Source organism: Trachypithecus francoisi, unplaced genomic scaffold, assembly GCF_009764315.1.
Source record: "Trachypithecus francoisi isolate TF-2019V2 unplaced genomic scaffold, Tfra_2.0 Lachesis_group13, whole genome shotgun sequence".
Classification (NCBI taxonomy): Eukaryota; Metazoa; Chordata; class Mammalia; order Primates; family Cercopithecidae; genus Trachypithecus; species Trachypithecus francoisi.
The window spans coordinates 110,356,550-110,372,074 of record NW_022681458.1 but is presented as its reverse complement, the minus strand read 5'-3'; the positions used below and the strand labels follow the sequence as shown (position 1 = coordinate 110,372,074).

The 15,525-nt window shown below is 41.1% G+C and overlaps 1 protein-coding gene across 1 annotated transcript in view; it reads right to left on the bottom strand.

Moving 5' to 3' along the window:
• Positions 1 to 15,525, bottom strand: part of NCKAP5 (NCK associated protein 5) — an 881,023-nt gene that overhangs the window by 828,817 nt on the left and 36,681 nt on the right. Inside the window, exon 2 of the mRNA XM_033231708.1 lies at positions 7,148 to 7,277. Coding sequence (XP_033087599.1) covers positions 7,148 to 7,216 — 69 coding nt within the window. The 5' untranslated portion in view covers positions 7,217 to 7,277. The remainder of the gene's footprint in view (positions 1 to 7,147; positions 7,278 to 15,525) is intronic.

Below are 15,525 nucleotides of genomic sequence, written 5' to 3'. Positions count from 1 at the left end.
TTGCATGCTGGGGGACGACTAGATGCTGGAGGGGCCCCATCACTCACCAGGTTCTCCCTACTCTTCTCCCATTCTAGTCAATAACTCCACCTTGTACATGTACATGCCATAATCCGTCCTCATATGAATAAAAACACAAAATTATACATATATATGGGTATGTGTGTGTACACACACACACACTCTCTCTCTCTCTTATAAATTGCAATCTCTTCTAAAGTTGGTTTCAAGGTCTGGTTCATCAGAAAATCACAAGATCAGAAAACAGACCTAGATCCATGTTCTATATTCCTTATAAGTCTCCCCCTCCTACCATCACTCCTTTGTCATTTGTTCTGCCAAAACCAAGTCTGGTCTCCCTCTGCTCTAGACTGTTCTAAACCGCAGGCTCGTCACTGGGCACAGATGAGGCAGGTGTGCTAATGCACATGGTCTCGTCCTGTTGAGGCAGCTGATGTTCTTTCACATTGTGAAGCACCGTGAAGGAGCTCCCAGTCACTGGCATAAAGGAGTTTTCTACTTCAGAGCTGTTAGCTGTGTAGACCAGTGTAGTCTGGGGGTAGCCAGACCTGAAGTGAAATCCCACCTCTACCTCTTAATATTTCTATTGCCTTGAGGAAGTTGATTAACTTGTTAAGCTTCAGATTTCTCATTTGTAAAATAGGGATAATTAGAGTTCCTACCTTAAAGGGTTGTCGTTAAGTATTAAATGGTAGTTTCCATATAAAGTATTGAGCAGCATGCCTGGCCTATATTAAGCCTCCATACATTTCAGCTACTATTACTAAGGGAAGGAAGCCATCCTGGTTGAGACTTAATACATGATTCACTGAGTGAACATGCTGAGCTGTCTGCCAAAGTGGCTTTGATATTAGATTCTGCCATCCTCGTTACTGACATGCTCTATGCCCACTGCTTGGACCTAGTCTACTTCTGTCCTGCATTCAGACTCTGTGCTCAGCACCAGTGTTGCTGCAGACCTTCAATGGCCCTCCAAGACTTCTCTTGTTAGGATCTGATCTCTTCTCATTCTTCTGGGACTCCCCTCAAGACTTGCAGCAAGTGGCACCTGTGGGTGGTGCTCACCTGGCCCAGCCTCCCCTGCCTCTCCATAGCTCATCTGCTCCCAGCTCAATCCACGGGACCCGGAGATCTGCATTGTTGGAGAACAGGTGGGCAGGGCACTTCTGCATTTCTGGACCCGCAGTGATGGGCCGAGCTCGGCTGGTGGACAGATTCGCCGGGTAGATACTTGTCTAAGGGTTTGACACGTCTCTAACTCCACCTCTGCCAACTCACAAGGGGGCACAGTCAAAATGTCCACAGGACACTTTGGAAAGGTTGCTAAACCGGGCCAAAGCTAGTCTGTTCTCTGCCACTTGCTTTTTTCCTAAAAATGGCCTTCACTAGATCCTCAGACATCACCCTATCTTCTGATACCTGGCTCAGGCCATGGTCTCTGTTCTAAGTACATCAAAGAGACACTGAAATAATAGCCCAGGAAGAGGAAATGAGGCAGTTGGAGGAAAAGAACAACTCCCTCTCATTCTTTGTCCCTCCCTGACTTGATGCTCATTTGGGAAATCTCAAAACCATCTTGACATCAGAGAACAAAGATGTCCCAGGCTTCCCAGAGGACAACTGGGCATGTTCCCAGTGGCCAGGGGCACAGGGCAAACAGTACTTTATATACGCTTCCATCAGTAGACATGGTCAAGGGGGACTGAGATTAGAGTAGCCGGAAACCTTCTATAGGAAGCTGGTGTTTTGGGCTCTGTACAGCATCCCTATGGTAAGAGGAGGTCTAACAAGAGAACCGTGAGAGTCAAGAAAGATCCAGTCATACCCGAAGCAGTACAGAATGAAGACTTTTGTTTTCTTACTATTCATAACCCACTGGCTGTAGGCTGTACTGAGCAGCACCAGCAATACCTCTATTTTGCATTTGGAAGAAGTATCAGCAAGGTTGAACATACTCTATGTCAATATTTTCTAAATATTAGGAAATGCCTTCTAAACATTTTTCTGTCCTCCTACTCTTCCTACTGGGGTATACGTACCTTTGATAACAGCCTGAACCTGTTCCTCTGCCTGCCCTCATATCACATTTACTGAGGGTAAACACAAATCACTACTTAGAAAATCAGCACCCAGGAAATGTAAACCAGGACTTTCAAAATTCCCATTTCTCTTATGCATGCGGATAGCCATTAGAATCCAGCCTACTGCCTGTCTTTGTAATTAAAGTGTTTTTTGTTTTTTTTTTAAGAAAATAGCTACATTTGATCATGTGTCTTCAGAGGCAGCTCTCTTCCTACAAGAAAGGTAAGCAGTTGTAACTACTTATGTGGCCTGCAGAGCCGGAAATATTTATTATCCAGACCTTTACAGAAAGAGTTTGCTGACTCCTACTTCAGAATTATATCTAGTCACTAAATGGCGGGGCAGGGGGGACACAACTGAACATAAAACAGCAGAGATTTAAATTCAATATGAGGAAGAAGTTTCCCTGGGAGAAAAAAAAAATCAATAATAACATGAGTTGGCACCAAAGGATGCAGGACCAATATCCTTGGGTTGTCTCTTTTTTCTCTACTCTCTCAGTCTGCAGTTACCAAATTCCCTCTGTTGCTTCAAACTACAGCTCCCCCATGGCCCCTCCTCACATCTTCCCAGAGTGACCTCAGCTCCTACCTCTGTCAGTGACACACTGTTCATCTGATGATTTTTTTTCTACTTATTAGGACAGCTTCCCCAGATAAACTAGAAGCACTTGAGGAAGCCTATCCCCCTGTGTCAGCCAGGGAGACCAGGATGACATACTCAAAGCATCTAATTGAGGAGAGTTTGCTAAAGGGACTGTTCACTGAATTGTAGACAGAGCTAAGTCAAAACAACAAAAGATGGGCTAACAACATCCAAGAGCCATTACTATGAAGGATCCTTAAGGGGATTGGGGAAACAGAAGGTGCCAGAACACAGAGAGAGCAGCGGTTCTCACTATAGCTAGAGTTCTGGGGAGAGGGTTGTCCAACAAAAGCTGCAACTTTAGGCAAAGGTGCCCAGTTCCTGTGGTCCATGACCAGGCAGGGCGAGAGTAGGAAAACAAATACCTCAACCTCTGATCTCCTGCTAGGAGGCCAGCAGGACCTCCTTCTCCCATTGGCCAAACCCAACCAGATTCCAGAAGGTAACGTCCATGTGGTACATCCTCCACATGTGATTGGCCAGGTAGTGAAGGATAAAGAGTGGATCTGGAAGGAAAATGCAAACCATCCAGCACATCCCCAGAGCTGGTTTTCAATAGTGCTTGTTGATTGACTTTGTGTTAATGAATGTTGCGGAAGGCTTGATTACTATAATGATTTGGATACAAACAGTCAAGAGTCTGAAGGATGAATTCAGGGATATGTGCAGTTCCTTTTCTTCCTCTAGAAACTCACCTGTCAGAGCGGAAGGTTTAGTGTGGCAAACGTTTTGTCTTCCTTTTGTGGGCGAGAAGAAAAGAGGATACCAAGAAGGAATTCATACTGCTACTCTCATCTGTGCTTAAAAGCTAAATGTATTTCCCCAAAATTAAAAAGAGAATGTTTGCTACTTAAATGTGAGCTGGTAAGAAAGATAACTCACGCTCCAGCATGCTCATCAGTTAAATGCTATCACAGCTACAAGTGTCAAACAGCTACATGGGCAGCCCGGGAATGAGTCTGGCAAATAAAAGAGCACAGTGTGAAATGATGACTTTTTCTGATCAAAAAGCATCCTAGGGAGGGATGAACAGTTTTGGGTCAAGAAGAGGCCTCTATTTCTGGGGTGATTTTTATTGCTATCAGAGAGAAGACCGTACTTGCTGTGAACATATGGCTACTCCACACACTCCTACTGGTGAAGGCAAACTTGTAGTCACTTGTCTTTCTCCCTGGGTCTTTAGCCCCAACAATGAAACATATTTTTCATTTCAGTTTCACTTATGTATCACTTTCTCTTTTAAAAGGGTGAGTTATAAAGTAAAAAAAAAATCACCATCAATGAATATTTCAGTGTGTTACCAGGACACACGTACGTGGACACGTATATGTGCGCACACACATACACTCAAACCCTCCCCCATGCCACGTGACTAAGGACCACAAACTCATTTTCCCCAACTGGAACTTTTTTCAGTTTTTGTACTGTGAGTTTCTTTATTCTGTGGCTCCTCAAGTCTAAAAATGTAAAAGCTGTTGCAAGGGAGCTATAATTTCTACTCAACACTTCAATGATTTGATTATATAAAATAAAAAGTATAATGAAGTTAATAGCACCTTATTCTTGCAATACATTATGAGAATATTTTCCTGCAAGATCTGAAAGTGGAAATTACCTCTGGGCCCCCTAACTCTCAAAAATATGGGTCGTGATTATTACTGCAATGGAATTTCAAGACTGAAGAACGTAATATGTTTCTCTTTCCTCTATTCAGTTTCCCAAAAGGACATCTTCTCTTCCTGGGATAGTATATAATGAAAGATAAAGAACTTAAGTGACAGATTGTTCTACTTTTGGTGTAATCCTAGCGTGTGAGCTCAGAAAGAGCAGATAACCTCTCTGGGCCTTAAGTAGTCTGAAAAGTGAGGGGGCTGGATAACCCATTTTCACTTTAGCATTCTAGATTCAAAAAATAAAATAAAAAACATGCACTGGGAATGAAAACTGTACTGTAATGCCAGGTTTGTTGTTGTTGTTTTCTTGTATTTCACAGCAGCCCTTATCCAGAATCTTCCCCACCTGCTTCTTGCCTAGTAATTTGTGTGGCTTCAGCATAGAGCTGAAGAAGAGGGCAACATCCTGAGTTCAGATCCTTCACAGGCCAGGCATCTTTGATCTCATCCCTGGTCCAGCTTTCTTTCTGACAGTTGGAATTCATTCAACATGCTTTCAGGTTCCCATTCCCAAAGAATCAACTCAAAAAGAATACTCTAGCTGCTATTGTCCCAGAGGTAGCATCTCATTTGAAGAACAGAACATAATACTACAACAGAGGGCAAAATTGTAGTCACTTGGCCTAAGTGCAAATAATGTTAAATAGCATTTAAGTACCCCCCTACACACTGTGATAGGAAATGACATCCTTTTTCAGAATTTTCCCAATCTGGGCATGCAGATGTAGCACAGTCTGCCTCTAGGAAACAAGGAAACGATTTCACTAGTGTAAAAACTCTCCTAAGCATGATACAGGGAGACTTAACAGGATTAAGTTTCTCAGGTGGTGCCAAACAAGTTCTCGTTTTCACAGCGTTCTTCTATGCCAGCAAGTCAAGAAACATATTTGCAGCCCTCAACAAGTTTCAGGGTACAGCCATATGCCAAAAAGAATGCAAGCTCGATTTAAGGTTTTCAGCTAGACTGGTAATGTGACAGGATTTTACTTATGCCCATTTCCAATCTATCTTTAGGTAAAATTTAAATATGAGCATTGACACTGTTTCCCTTTTTCTGGTCTACAGGTACCTAAGATCCCCCCTGTCTTGTCCTGCCCTATCCCTGCCTTCCCAGCATTCTGGGCTCTGCATTCTTCTGTTTTACCAATTCCCTCAACAAAGTTCTGCTCATCTGGTTGACATTTGGCAGAGATCCAAGGCCGTTTATTAATGAATGCTACTATGAATTATTGAAAGCCAATAGCTTATTATGTTTAACTTGATAGGGTATTTGCATAAAACTTGAAATCTGAGGCAGAAATCTATGGCTTTGGGGAACAACCAGTATCGATGATATTTCTGGGTTAAGAGAATCTTTCTTGAGCTGCTCACATCATACCATATGGCTGTCTCCGTCCTTAACCTAGGCCTAAGACAGACCCTATTGGCATGCTGATATGTAAAAAGTGTTTTTCTTCTGCAAAGGAGAGGCTGAGAAATTATCTCTTTATCCCAAGTTTTCCCAGAAGTTGAAAATGGGATACACACACATACACACACACACACAGACACCCAGACACGCTCACACACCAATGTCACCACATTCAACCTGGAGTTAGCAAGACGTAGGAGGTGAGATGGGGTCAGATCTACAGAGAGGAGGACTTAATATACACCAAACTTAGCCTCTAAAGGTATGCTGGTCAATGCACAGCCCAAATAGACACAGATGTTGATTCTGACTAAGGAGAGAAGAATTTGACATAAATGCTTAACACAGTCTTCTTCTCAAGTCCCAGAAACTCACATCTAAGAACAATTTGTGAGGTGGAGTCTCAGTCATTAGGAGGTAAATAACTAATCTGTTCATGACAGAGCAAGACCTACAGCTGCAAAGTTTGAAAGGTATAATGGATAAATCAAACCAACAAATATTTCACTGAAACCCCACTCTGCTAGACTCCAGGCCAGGTGCTGAGAATATACAAGTGAATAAAACACATCCCTATAAAATGTGCACAAGAAGGAACCAAGCTAAATCTCTATTTCAGAAAGTTTGCTTTCTATTTCAAGTTTGCTTGATTTGATTCCTTGCTCTGCTCGCAGGCACTGTGTAACAGAAAAGGTGACACACATGTTAGCCCAGAGACTGCGGAAGAGTAGCCAACCATCAGACTTAGTCTAAAGTGAATGAGCCTGTTCCACTGGACTAAGCAGATTCTCACACCTGATAGCAAACCCTACCAGGTTGTTAAGAATGATGTTCATCCTCATTAAAACTCTTAGAAAGAAAGTTTACAGACAACTGAACTAGTGCACATACCTAAGAAGATCTCTAAGACTTCCTTGGCTCTTCAATAGTTGAAGTTGTATTGAATTCTTGTTCAACTTACCCCCAAGGTTAAGATAAATGGGGGATGGAACAACTATATATAGGCTTAGCATTTGGCATTAGTATGCAGTAGTGTTTTTGTATAGGCTGAAGTCTACATCAGCTGGAATTAATATAATTAAATATAATGTTGACAGGTTATGACATTTGCCTATTAAGACACTATACAAACATTCCAATAATTTGCTGGTTTTTGAGTTTGTGAAAAATAAATGAAACAAAATCTCAGGGGATGTTGCTAATGGTGTAACTGGAAGAGATGTTTCAACAGCACAGGGTTCAGGAAATAACAGTCAAAGAATAATGCATTCAAAGCCAAAACATATAGAGTGGTAAATGAATATTTAGTACTTACCACAAGACTGCTGTCTAGAGACAGCCTTTTTCCAAAGTCCCTTTTCTCGAGCTGTCTCTTTCCCTCCATGGATGAAGTTATTTATTTTCTTTTGTGACTTATAAGAATCCCTCGTCTGTTTCCAGAGTCACTGAAAAGAGTGAACATGTGCTTTACTATCCAAGTGCACAGTGTTTAGACCTTTGTTTTCAACTGTCTAACCAGAAACAAGCATTGAAGTCAAAATATACCCAGTCCCAAATCATAAGTATAGAACTGGGCTCTCTCAACTCAAAAGACCACTCCGTGTTACAAATGTCAGAGTCGTCTTTATGGCGGCCCCTGTGTTTTTATAGGTTTTGCTAATGGAGTTGGGGAATGGGTTTGCAGGTTGAATCAGCAGACTGTGGAAAAAAGCAAACAGTCTCCGTTTCATGCCACACTTGCTCCACACCCGTCCTCTCTCTATCAGCCAGAATCATTCTGTTACTGTGCACATCGATGCTGTCTGCAAATTCCATGAGATCAAACCGACAAAACCACGCTCCATAACCAAGAGTTATTGAGCTCAAGGTCCAATGAAGGGAAACTGAAACATCAACTTTGTTGTCAATATTTAATTTTAAAAAAATGTAATATAAAAATATTTTAGGAACATTGTAAGATACATTCCTCTGGGGATAGATTGATTCAAAATGAATGGTGGGTGATGTCATTACTGTCAATGAGTATTTATAGAACACCCACTGTATTTTTACCATATTAGATATAGTTCGGCCCCGAACTCCACTGAGATTGCTTTTTCTAGAATGATTAAGTATTCTGGTTAATAAGGATTCATCATATATGTTAAGTGCTAGCTTCCAATTTTCACAAAGATGTAAAAGGCTTGAAATAAAATAAATGGGTTACAGTCCAGGATTTTTTTTTTTTTTTTTCTTTTGAGACGGAATCTCGCTCTGTTTTCCAGGCTGGAGTGTGGTGGCTGGATCTCGGCTCACTGCAAGCTCCGCCTCCTGGGTTCACGCCATTCTCCTGCCTCAGCCTCCTGAGTAGCTGGAACTACAGGTGCCCACCACTACGCCAGGCTAATTTTTTGTATTTTTAGTAGAGACGGGGTTTCACCGTGTTAGTCAGGATGGTCTGAATCTCCTGACCTCCTGATCCACCCACCTCGGCCTCCCAAAGTACTGGGATTACAGGCATGAGCCACCAAGCCTAGCCCAGTCCAGGATTTCTTATCCACTAGCCAAGTGACCTTGGACAAGTCATTTAACCTCTTGGAAACTCATTTTTCTCAACTACAAAACATGATGATAGCAATCAAATGATGTATGGGAATATGATTTAGATGCCATAAATTACAACTCATAGGTAAGTTATAATTACCCACAGATTACATGTAAAAACTGTTAACCTGAAATATTATATCAATATATCCTTGATGATTCCGAAGGCACTTTGAGGTATAGAAATTACTCATAATCCTTGTAAATAAACATAGCATTGTACTGCTGATGCAGAAGAGATGAAATACAATGTTATACCAATTAATTCTTTAATATAATTGAAAAGAAATATGTTCCACAACTCTCAGTTACTGCAAGTCTGACATGGATCAAACAGGCAGGATTTCATGGCCCACAGGACGTGGGCTCTCTCTCTTGGTTTTCTTCATCAAGAGGGTTGAGACAGCGGTGCCTCAGATGGGGAATGTCCAAACTATAGTCAATCATGGGAAACTGATGGGCTCCTGTTCCAGCTTAGGCTTCTTCCTCCACCTTAGTCATTTCATCTCTTACTTTCGAGAACACTAATTTTAATACACCACTTGTCCACTCAGAGACTCTTAAGAGTTCAATCAGAATTTAGGATAAAATCCAAATTTTTCAATATCATTCTCTAAAATTCTAGGCAGTATTTTTCAGAAAAGAAGTTAGTTCTGTATACTGCTATAGGCACGACCACTAGTCAACTGAAATTTGTTTGGGAGGCTGCCTTTTCTACTTTCAGCTGTTCCTACCCACTTTGTAGCATCCCCCCTCCCCCAGTCTCAGCGACTGTATACACTGGTAGTTCAGAACACCCTCTGCAATAATTAACCAGCTAGCGACTACTCAGGCCCTCATATTTCCCTCTCCACCAAAAACACACCCTAAGTCTTGATCCCAAAGAGCATGGGAGTTTGATAGCTCACAATAGATTGTGCTTTGGCCTTTAGCACATATGCACTGAGGGCCTACTGTATGGAAGACAGTAGGAATACCCTAGGAATACTGTATGGAATACAGTCCTTACATGTTAGTGACACAGTCATGCACAAGAAAATCCAAGTCTCCACCTTTGTGGAACTCATATTTTAGTGAGGCATATAGAAAACAAGCAAACAAACAAACAGCTCCAAACTGTGTAGGTACAGTATGAAGGAAATAACCCCTAGCAGGTGGAGAAAAGTGCCAAATGGTCGGGCGGGGTGGCTCGCACCTATAATCCCAGCACTTTGGGAGACTGAGGCAGGCGGATCACCTGAGGTCAAGAGATCGAGACCATCCTGGTCAACACGGTGAAACCCTGTCTCTACTAAAAATAAAAATAAAAAAATTAGCTGGGGGTGGTGGTGTGCGCTTGTAATCCCAGCTACTCGGGAGGCTGAGGCAGGAGAATTGCTTGAACCCGGGAGGTGGACATTGCAGTGAGCTGAGATTGCACCACTGCACTCCAGCCTGACTGATGACAGAGAGAGACTCCATCTCAAAAAAAAAAAAAAAAAAAAAAAAAAAAAAAAAAAAAAGTGAAGCACATGAACAGGGATAGCTTTTGGATTGAGTGGTTAGGGTAGAAGCCGGCCATGTAAAACATGGGTAAAGATCACTTCAGGTAGAGGGAACAGCCTTTCATCTGGGAAGGAATCAGAAAAGAACTTTGTTAAGAGAGGACTTATTTCTTAGGAAGAAAATAGCCAGGAAGAGAATGTGTGAAAAAAGTGCTGAATTGTAGGCAAAAACTGCAGAGGCTTGGAGGCTAATGTATCTCTCTCAGCTCTTATTCTAAACACAAAAGTTAATCTTAGGTTTTAAATGTCCTACCTTACTCCCTACTAGCAGGTAATATTCAACAAATTATTTAACCTATTTAAGTTTCTACGCTTACTCTATGTGACGGCATTAATAATAGGACCTTCTTCATAGTAGGGTTTTGTGATGATTAATGAGACAAGTCATTGAAATAGTTAGGCTGGGGACAGATACATGTAGGTAAGACTTAAATATTAGATCTATAGATCATCCCTTTTGGAAAATATGATTAAACTCATTAAGAGCAACTCTAGCTACTAAATTTTATGCTTCTTCTTAGGCAGATGAGGCTGTCATTTTGGGAAATGGGGATCCTTTTGATAGTTCTCAAATAGCCCAATGTGCCTATGTGGAAAGCTGATTCAGTAGCTTCCCAAATGGATTTGGTCAATTTCTTTTCATATTTTATGGTACCAATAATATAGGCAGATATAATATTCAAGTTGTTTAGCAACAATATATCACAAGCGTTAGCCAATGATAAAGGTACAGTCCAATCAGGGTTGACAATGGCAACAAGCGGTACAATTAGACCAGTGTATCCTAGCCAATTCCCAGCCTAACTACACATACTGGCCCCACTCCAAGAAGGTGAAAATTTGTGAGTCAGACCATAAAACAATCATGGAAAGGGTCAGAGTAAATTTATCCAAGTGGATCAAAGGAAGACTATCTAAAAGAAACAAAATGGCAACCAGGATGCAGCAATATGAAAAGGAACTTCATTAACAAAGAAAATATCAAAAAGGCTGAAACACTGTATTTATTTCACTATTCAGAAAAGACTACCATACATCCAGCAGAGACGGCAGATCCAGGGGGGAAATGAGTGTATCATATCCTAAAGATGCCTGGGATTACCTGGGCCATTTGTACCATCCATCTAACTCAACTAATTCAGAGACTAGGGTGATCAAGCAACCTTCCAATGTTATTTGATTCCTGTGTAGTAACACAGAAGACGAATATGCTGACCAGCAAATACAAGTAGACAATATTTTGAAAAATTCCATTTCTAGTGCAAACTAAAAATGACAATTTGACATCTGACTCTTTATATTTATTATTTATGTATTTGGTTAGTATATTAGTCAGCTTGGGCTGTCATAACAGAATAACACAGACTGAATGGATTACACAACAGACGTTTATTTTCTGCGCTAGCAGAGTTGGTTTCTGGTGAGGCCTCTCTCCTTGTCTTGCAAATGGACATCTTCTCACTGTGTCCTCACATGGCCTTTGCTTTGTGTATGCACATCCCCGTGTCTCTTTCTCTAAGGACGCCAGTCCTAGCACGTTAAAGACCCACACTTACGACCTAATTTAACCTTAATTACCTCCTTAAATGCCCTATCTCCAAATACAGTCACATTGGGAGTTAGGGGTTCAACATATGAAATTTGCAGGAGACGTGGTTCAGTCCATAACAGTTATTTTCAGTCAGGTTTCAAATCATATCTGAGTGTTCTATTAATCAAATTCCTAAGTCTAAAACACTAAGGGAAAACCTCCGAGTGGTGGTGGTTATGGTGGCTGCCTCCAGACTCCACGCCTGTCTGCTTGTTATGTGACCGTTGGACCTTACTGCCCCCTTCCCGCCTCACCTTGCCCTGCTGTACTCATCTCTGTGTTGTGCACGTACGGGTGCAAACATGATTAAGACTTCTTGGTCAGTGTGTTAACGTTGAATTCTGCCAATGGGAAGTAGTGAGAGGAGATTAGAAGGCAATAGGAAAAGAGAAGCCATTCTGCTTCCAGTCTAGCAGAACAGCATCAACAGCAGGTGACTGCAGGCTCCAGTAACTTCTGTGATTCCTCCAACAGGTCAGCTAAGAAAGGGCACCAGCAACGCCCCAGTCAGTGAGCACTGCCACCTTATCCCTCTGGCTTCGCCAGCCCTTTCAACACCAGCATAAAAATCCCTGCATTAAATCCCTCTTTGCTTGAAACATCTATAGTAATTTCCTTTTTCTACACTTGACAATGTTTGATGCACAGCCCATGGAGATGCCTTTGGACAGGCAGCAAGCCTTCCTTGGGAAATACCTGGATTCGTTCTTGTGAGTCTTCTGAAATAATCGTCTGGAATTATTTTCTAATAAACACTAAGCCTCTAGAGAACAGAGACAGCATTTTACGTTCTGTGTTCCCCTAGGCAGTATAATGCCTGATGCATAGCAACATGAAGAGCATTTGCTGTTTGCATGAACAAATGAATGAATGAATGTTGACAGCTGTCTTTGTGAACATATAAAGAGCAGGTCAAAAATACAATTTTGTTTAGTAAAGAAATACTAGACATATTTACAAGAGTGAGGTTGTTTTTTCAGACAAGCATATTCAGACACACCCAAGCCCCAAAGAAAACATTTTGTCTTTATTTTAAAATGTCACCAACCTAAAAACTATTTACCTGCACCTACAATGAGCCATAACCTAGTAGTGTTAATGTCTTTTCTATGTCTTTCAACATCTCTGGTTATAAAAGAATACACACATTCCTCAGAGCAATGGGTTGGAAGCCTCGCCTTCCTTCCATGGGGAAGAAAACAGTCATGGAGTTGAAGGAAGACAGGAAATTAAGCATCCTTTTATTGACTGATAGTTATTGATATTAATCTTCCCTTCCCCCTCACATGCACCCATCTCTAGTTGGTGAAAATACTTCTACTCAGTATCTGTGGAAATCTAAGTTGACCTTAATAACTGTTTTTTTAAATTTTTCTCACAGTTAGTAATGGCCTTTTCATGCTAGACATATTTTTAATCTTTCTCAAGATGTCAGTAAATTCTATTTTCTGCTATACTTTGTTAACAGGCTGTATAATTTTCAAGAAAGTAACAAAACTACACCATCGAATAAAATCTCAAAGGCATATTCCCTCACAAACACACAGTAACACACACACACATACACTCACTCACTCCCTCAGATACACACTCACACCTGATCTAGACACCACTTTCTCCATCTTAATTTCTGCCTTTCTGATTCTGCCATTTCCCATCTCTGCTTTGATATATTAATTGTATTGCCAGAAGAAATGGAGAAAAATAGTAATGCCAAAAGGGCTCTCTTGCTTAGGCATTAGAAGATTTGGTTCCTAGCTTTCTTTGCCATGTACATTTGAATAAGTCCTAACTTCTGTGAGTTTACATTTTTTATGCCTTTCTCACCAGGTCATTGTGAGGTTTCAATGAGATAATGCACGAGCAAGCTTTTCCACATCTAAATTCAAGATGTTTTCTGGTCAGCTTCATTAAGCAACAAACAATGCAAAATATAATTGTTTGCAGCCTCATAAACATCCAGAGAACAGAGACTGTGTCAAATTCATTGTTATATTCCCTGCAGCATCCAACACACCAGCTCCCACATGGTAGGCATGCAAAGAATAACTGCACAGTAGAGCACACCAAGGACAAATAATGAACACAGTAAGTTTCCTGTCATTGACAAGGCAGTTCCAAGGGTTTCCACCCTGGTTGCACCTTAGAATAACCTGGGGAACTGTTAAAAAATATCAATGCCTAGGTCCCACCCAAGATCACTTGAATCTTTGGGGTGTAGGCTCCAGGGATCAGAGTAACAAGAGCCAGGGTTGGCAACCATCAGTTAAGAGCTTTGTTGCATGTTAGTTGGAGTCACTTGGGAAGTCATTAAGGCCCATCCCTAGATGGAATAAATCAAGATCTCTGGGGGTGGGAGCCAAACATTATTATTTTAAGATTCTTGAATATTTCCAAGGTGCAGTCAATGGAGCACCAGTTTGGGAAGGTGAAGATGTCACTCTTTTCTTGATCTCCGTCCTTTTCTCAAGGGCTGAGGGACACATGATTGTTGGTAGCAGCAATGGCCTTTCCTTAGCCACCACCATCCCAACAATTTTTAATCTGCAAACCCTGACCCCAAAGGAAAGAAATGTTAGATACAAACAATTTGGATAAATACCTTTATCCATATCTCCACTCTCAGGCTCATCATTCAAAATTAAGCTGCTTAAGCTGATCCTTCTTTTCATTCAGAAAACATTGTTGACTAAAGGTAGAAATATTAAATCTAGATTCCAAGTTAACGTACATATATCATAAAACCTCAGAGTGAGGCCTTCGTGTAGAGTTTCAGGGAAAGAACTTCAAATGGCAAGGCCAATGTTGCTGAAAACCATGACACAGATGCCCCCAAATCCATCGCCTCCTTTCTACCCACTGCTCTCCATGTGTACCTAGCTCTCTTTTCAAAGCACTACCAAATAGAATGTTTGAAACTCCAGTCCTCTTTGTATTGAAATCTTTTTATTCTGATTTATTAAGTCCATAGAAAGGAAAGCACTGGCTTTCTGTATGCTTTAAATACAGCAGTCTCCTTTTGGAAGATATATCAGCTCAATAACTTTCTCCTATTGATACAACTATTTGTGATATAAATGGGTAAGGGTGTGTTTGTGCATGCTTGTGTGTATGTGTATGTGTTGAGTGTGCATCTGTGCATGTGTATGTGCATGTATGAGCATGTGTGTACATGTGCATGAGTATATGAGTGTATGTGTGCATGTGTGTGTATATTCACATGCACTGTGACTTAACAAAACCACCCCCACACAGAAAAGTGTTGTGTCCATTCTGAATATGAATATAAAAACATGCCAAATGATGCAATTTTCAACCATAAAATTTTTTAAAATCTTACCAGCCCCCGAAACTGATTTAGAAGAAGATTAAATGCTAACAAATTTCCCAAATGTGGTATTCATCCTTGCCAGATAAATTAGTGGCTGGAAATAGTCTCAGAGAGACATGACAACCCTTTTCTTTCAAGTGGAGAAAAATTCTGCCTGATGTTGAAAATTGTTTCTAAAAAATGGTTTCCTATATTCATGTTCACTAAACATCTCACTAATAATCCTCAGTAGCTTCGGGTTGATGGTTTAAATGCCAGACAGGCCCCTAAGAATCACTTTCCCATAGGTCCGTTCTCAGATAAATGGCTAAGGCCAACACAGAGAACTCAGGGAGCTGAGTTCTGGAAGTCTGAGTCTGGAAATCTTGTCTATTTTTCAACATGCAGCTCAGAGAACTGGAGCAGTCAAAAAATTGCTATGAATCTGAACTAAGTTCCTTAGGAAAAGAGGTCAGAGAAAGCTGTTAGTACCACAATGTTGGTCTTAGTAAATGTGAAATAAAAGTAGCCATGTCGAAGGAACAATATCAGCAACAGCAACAGTGGGGATCTAGAGGAGGATTTGCAGGAAGAGCTCGTGGAAGAGGTGGTGACCAGCAGAGTGGTTATGGGAAGGTATCCAGGCGAGGTGGTCATCAAAATAG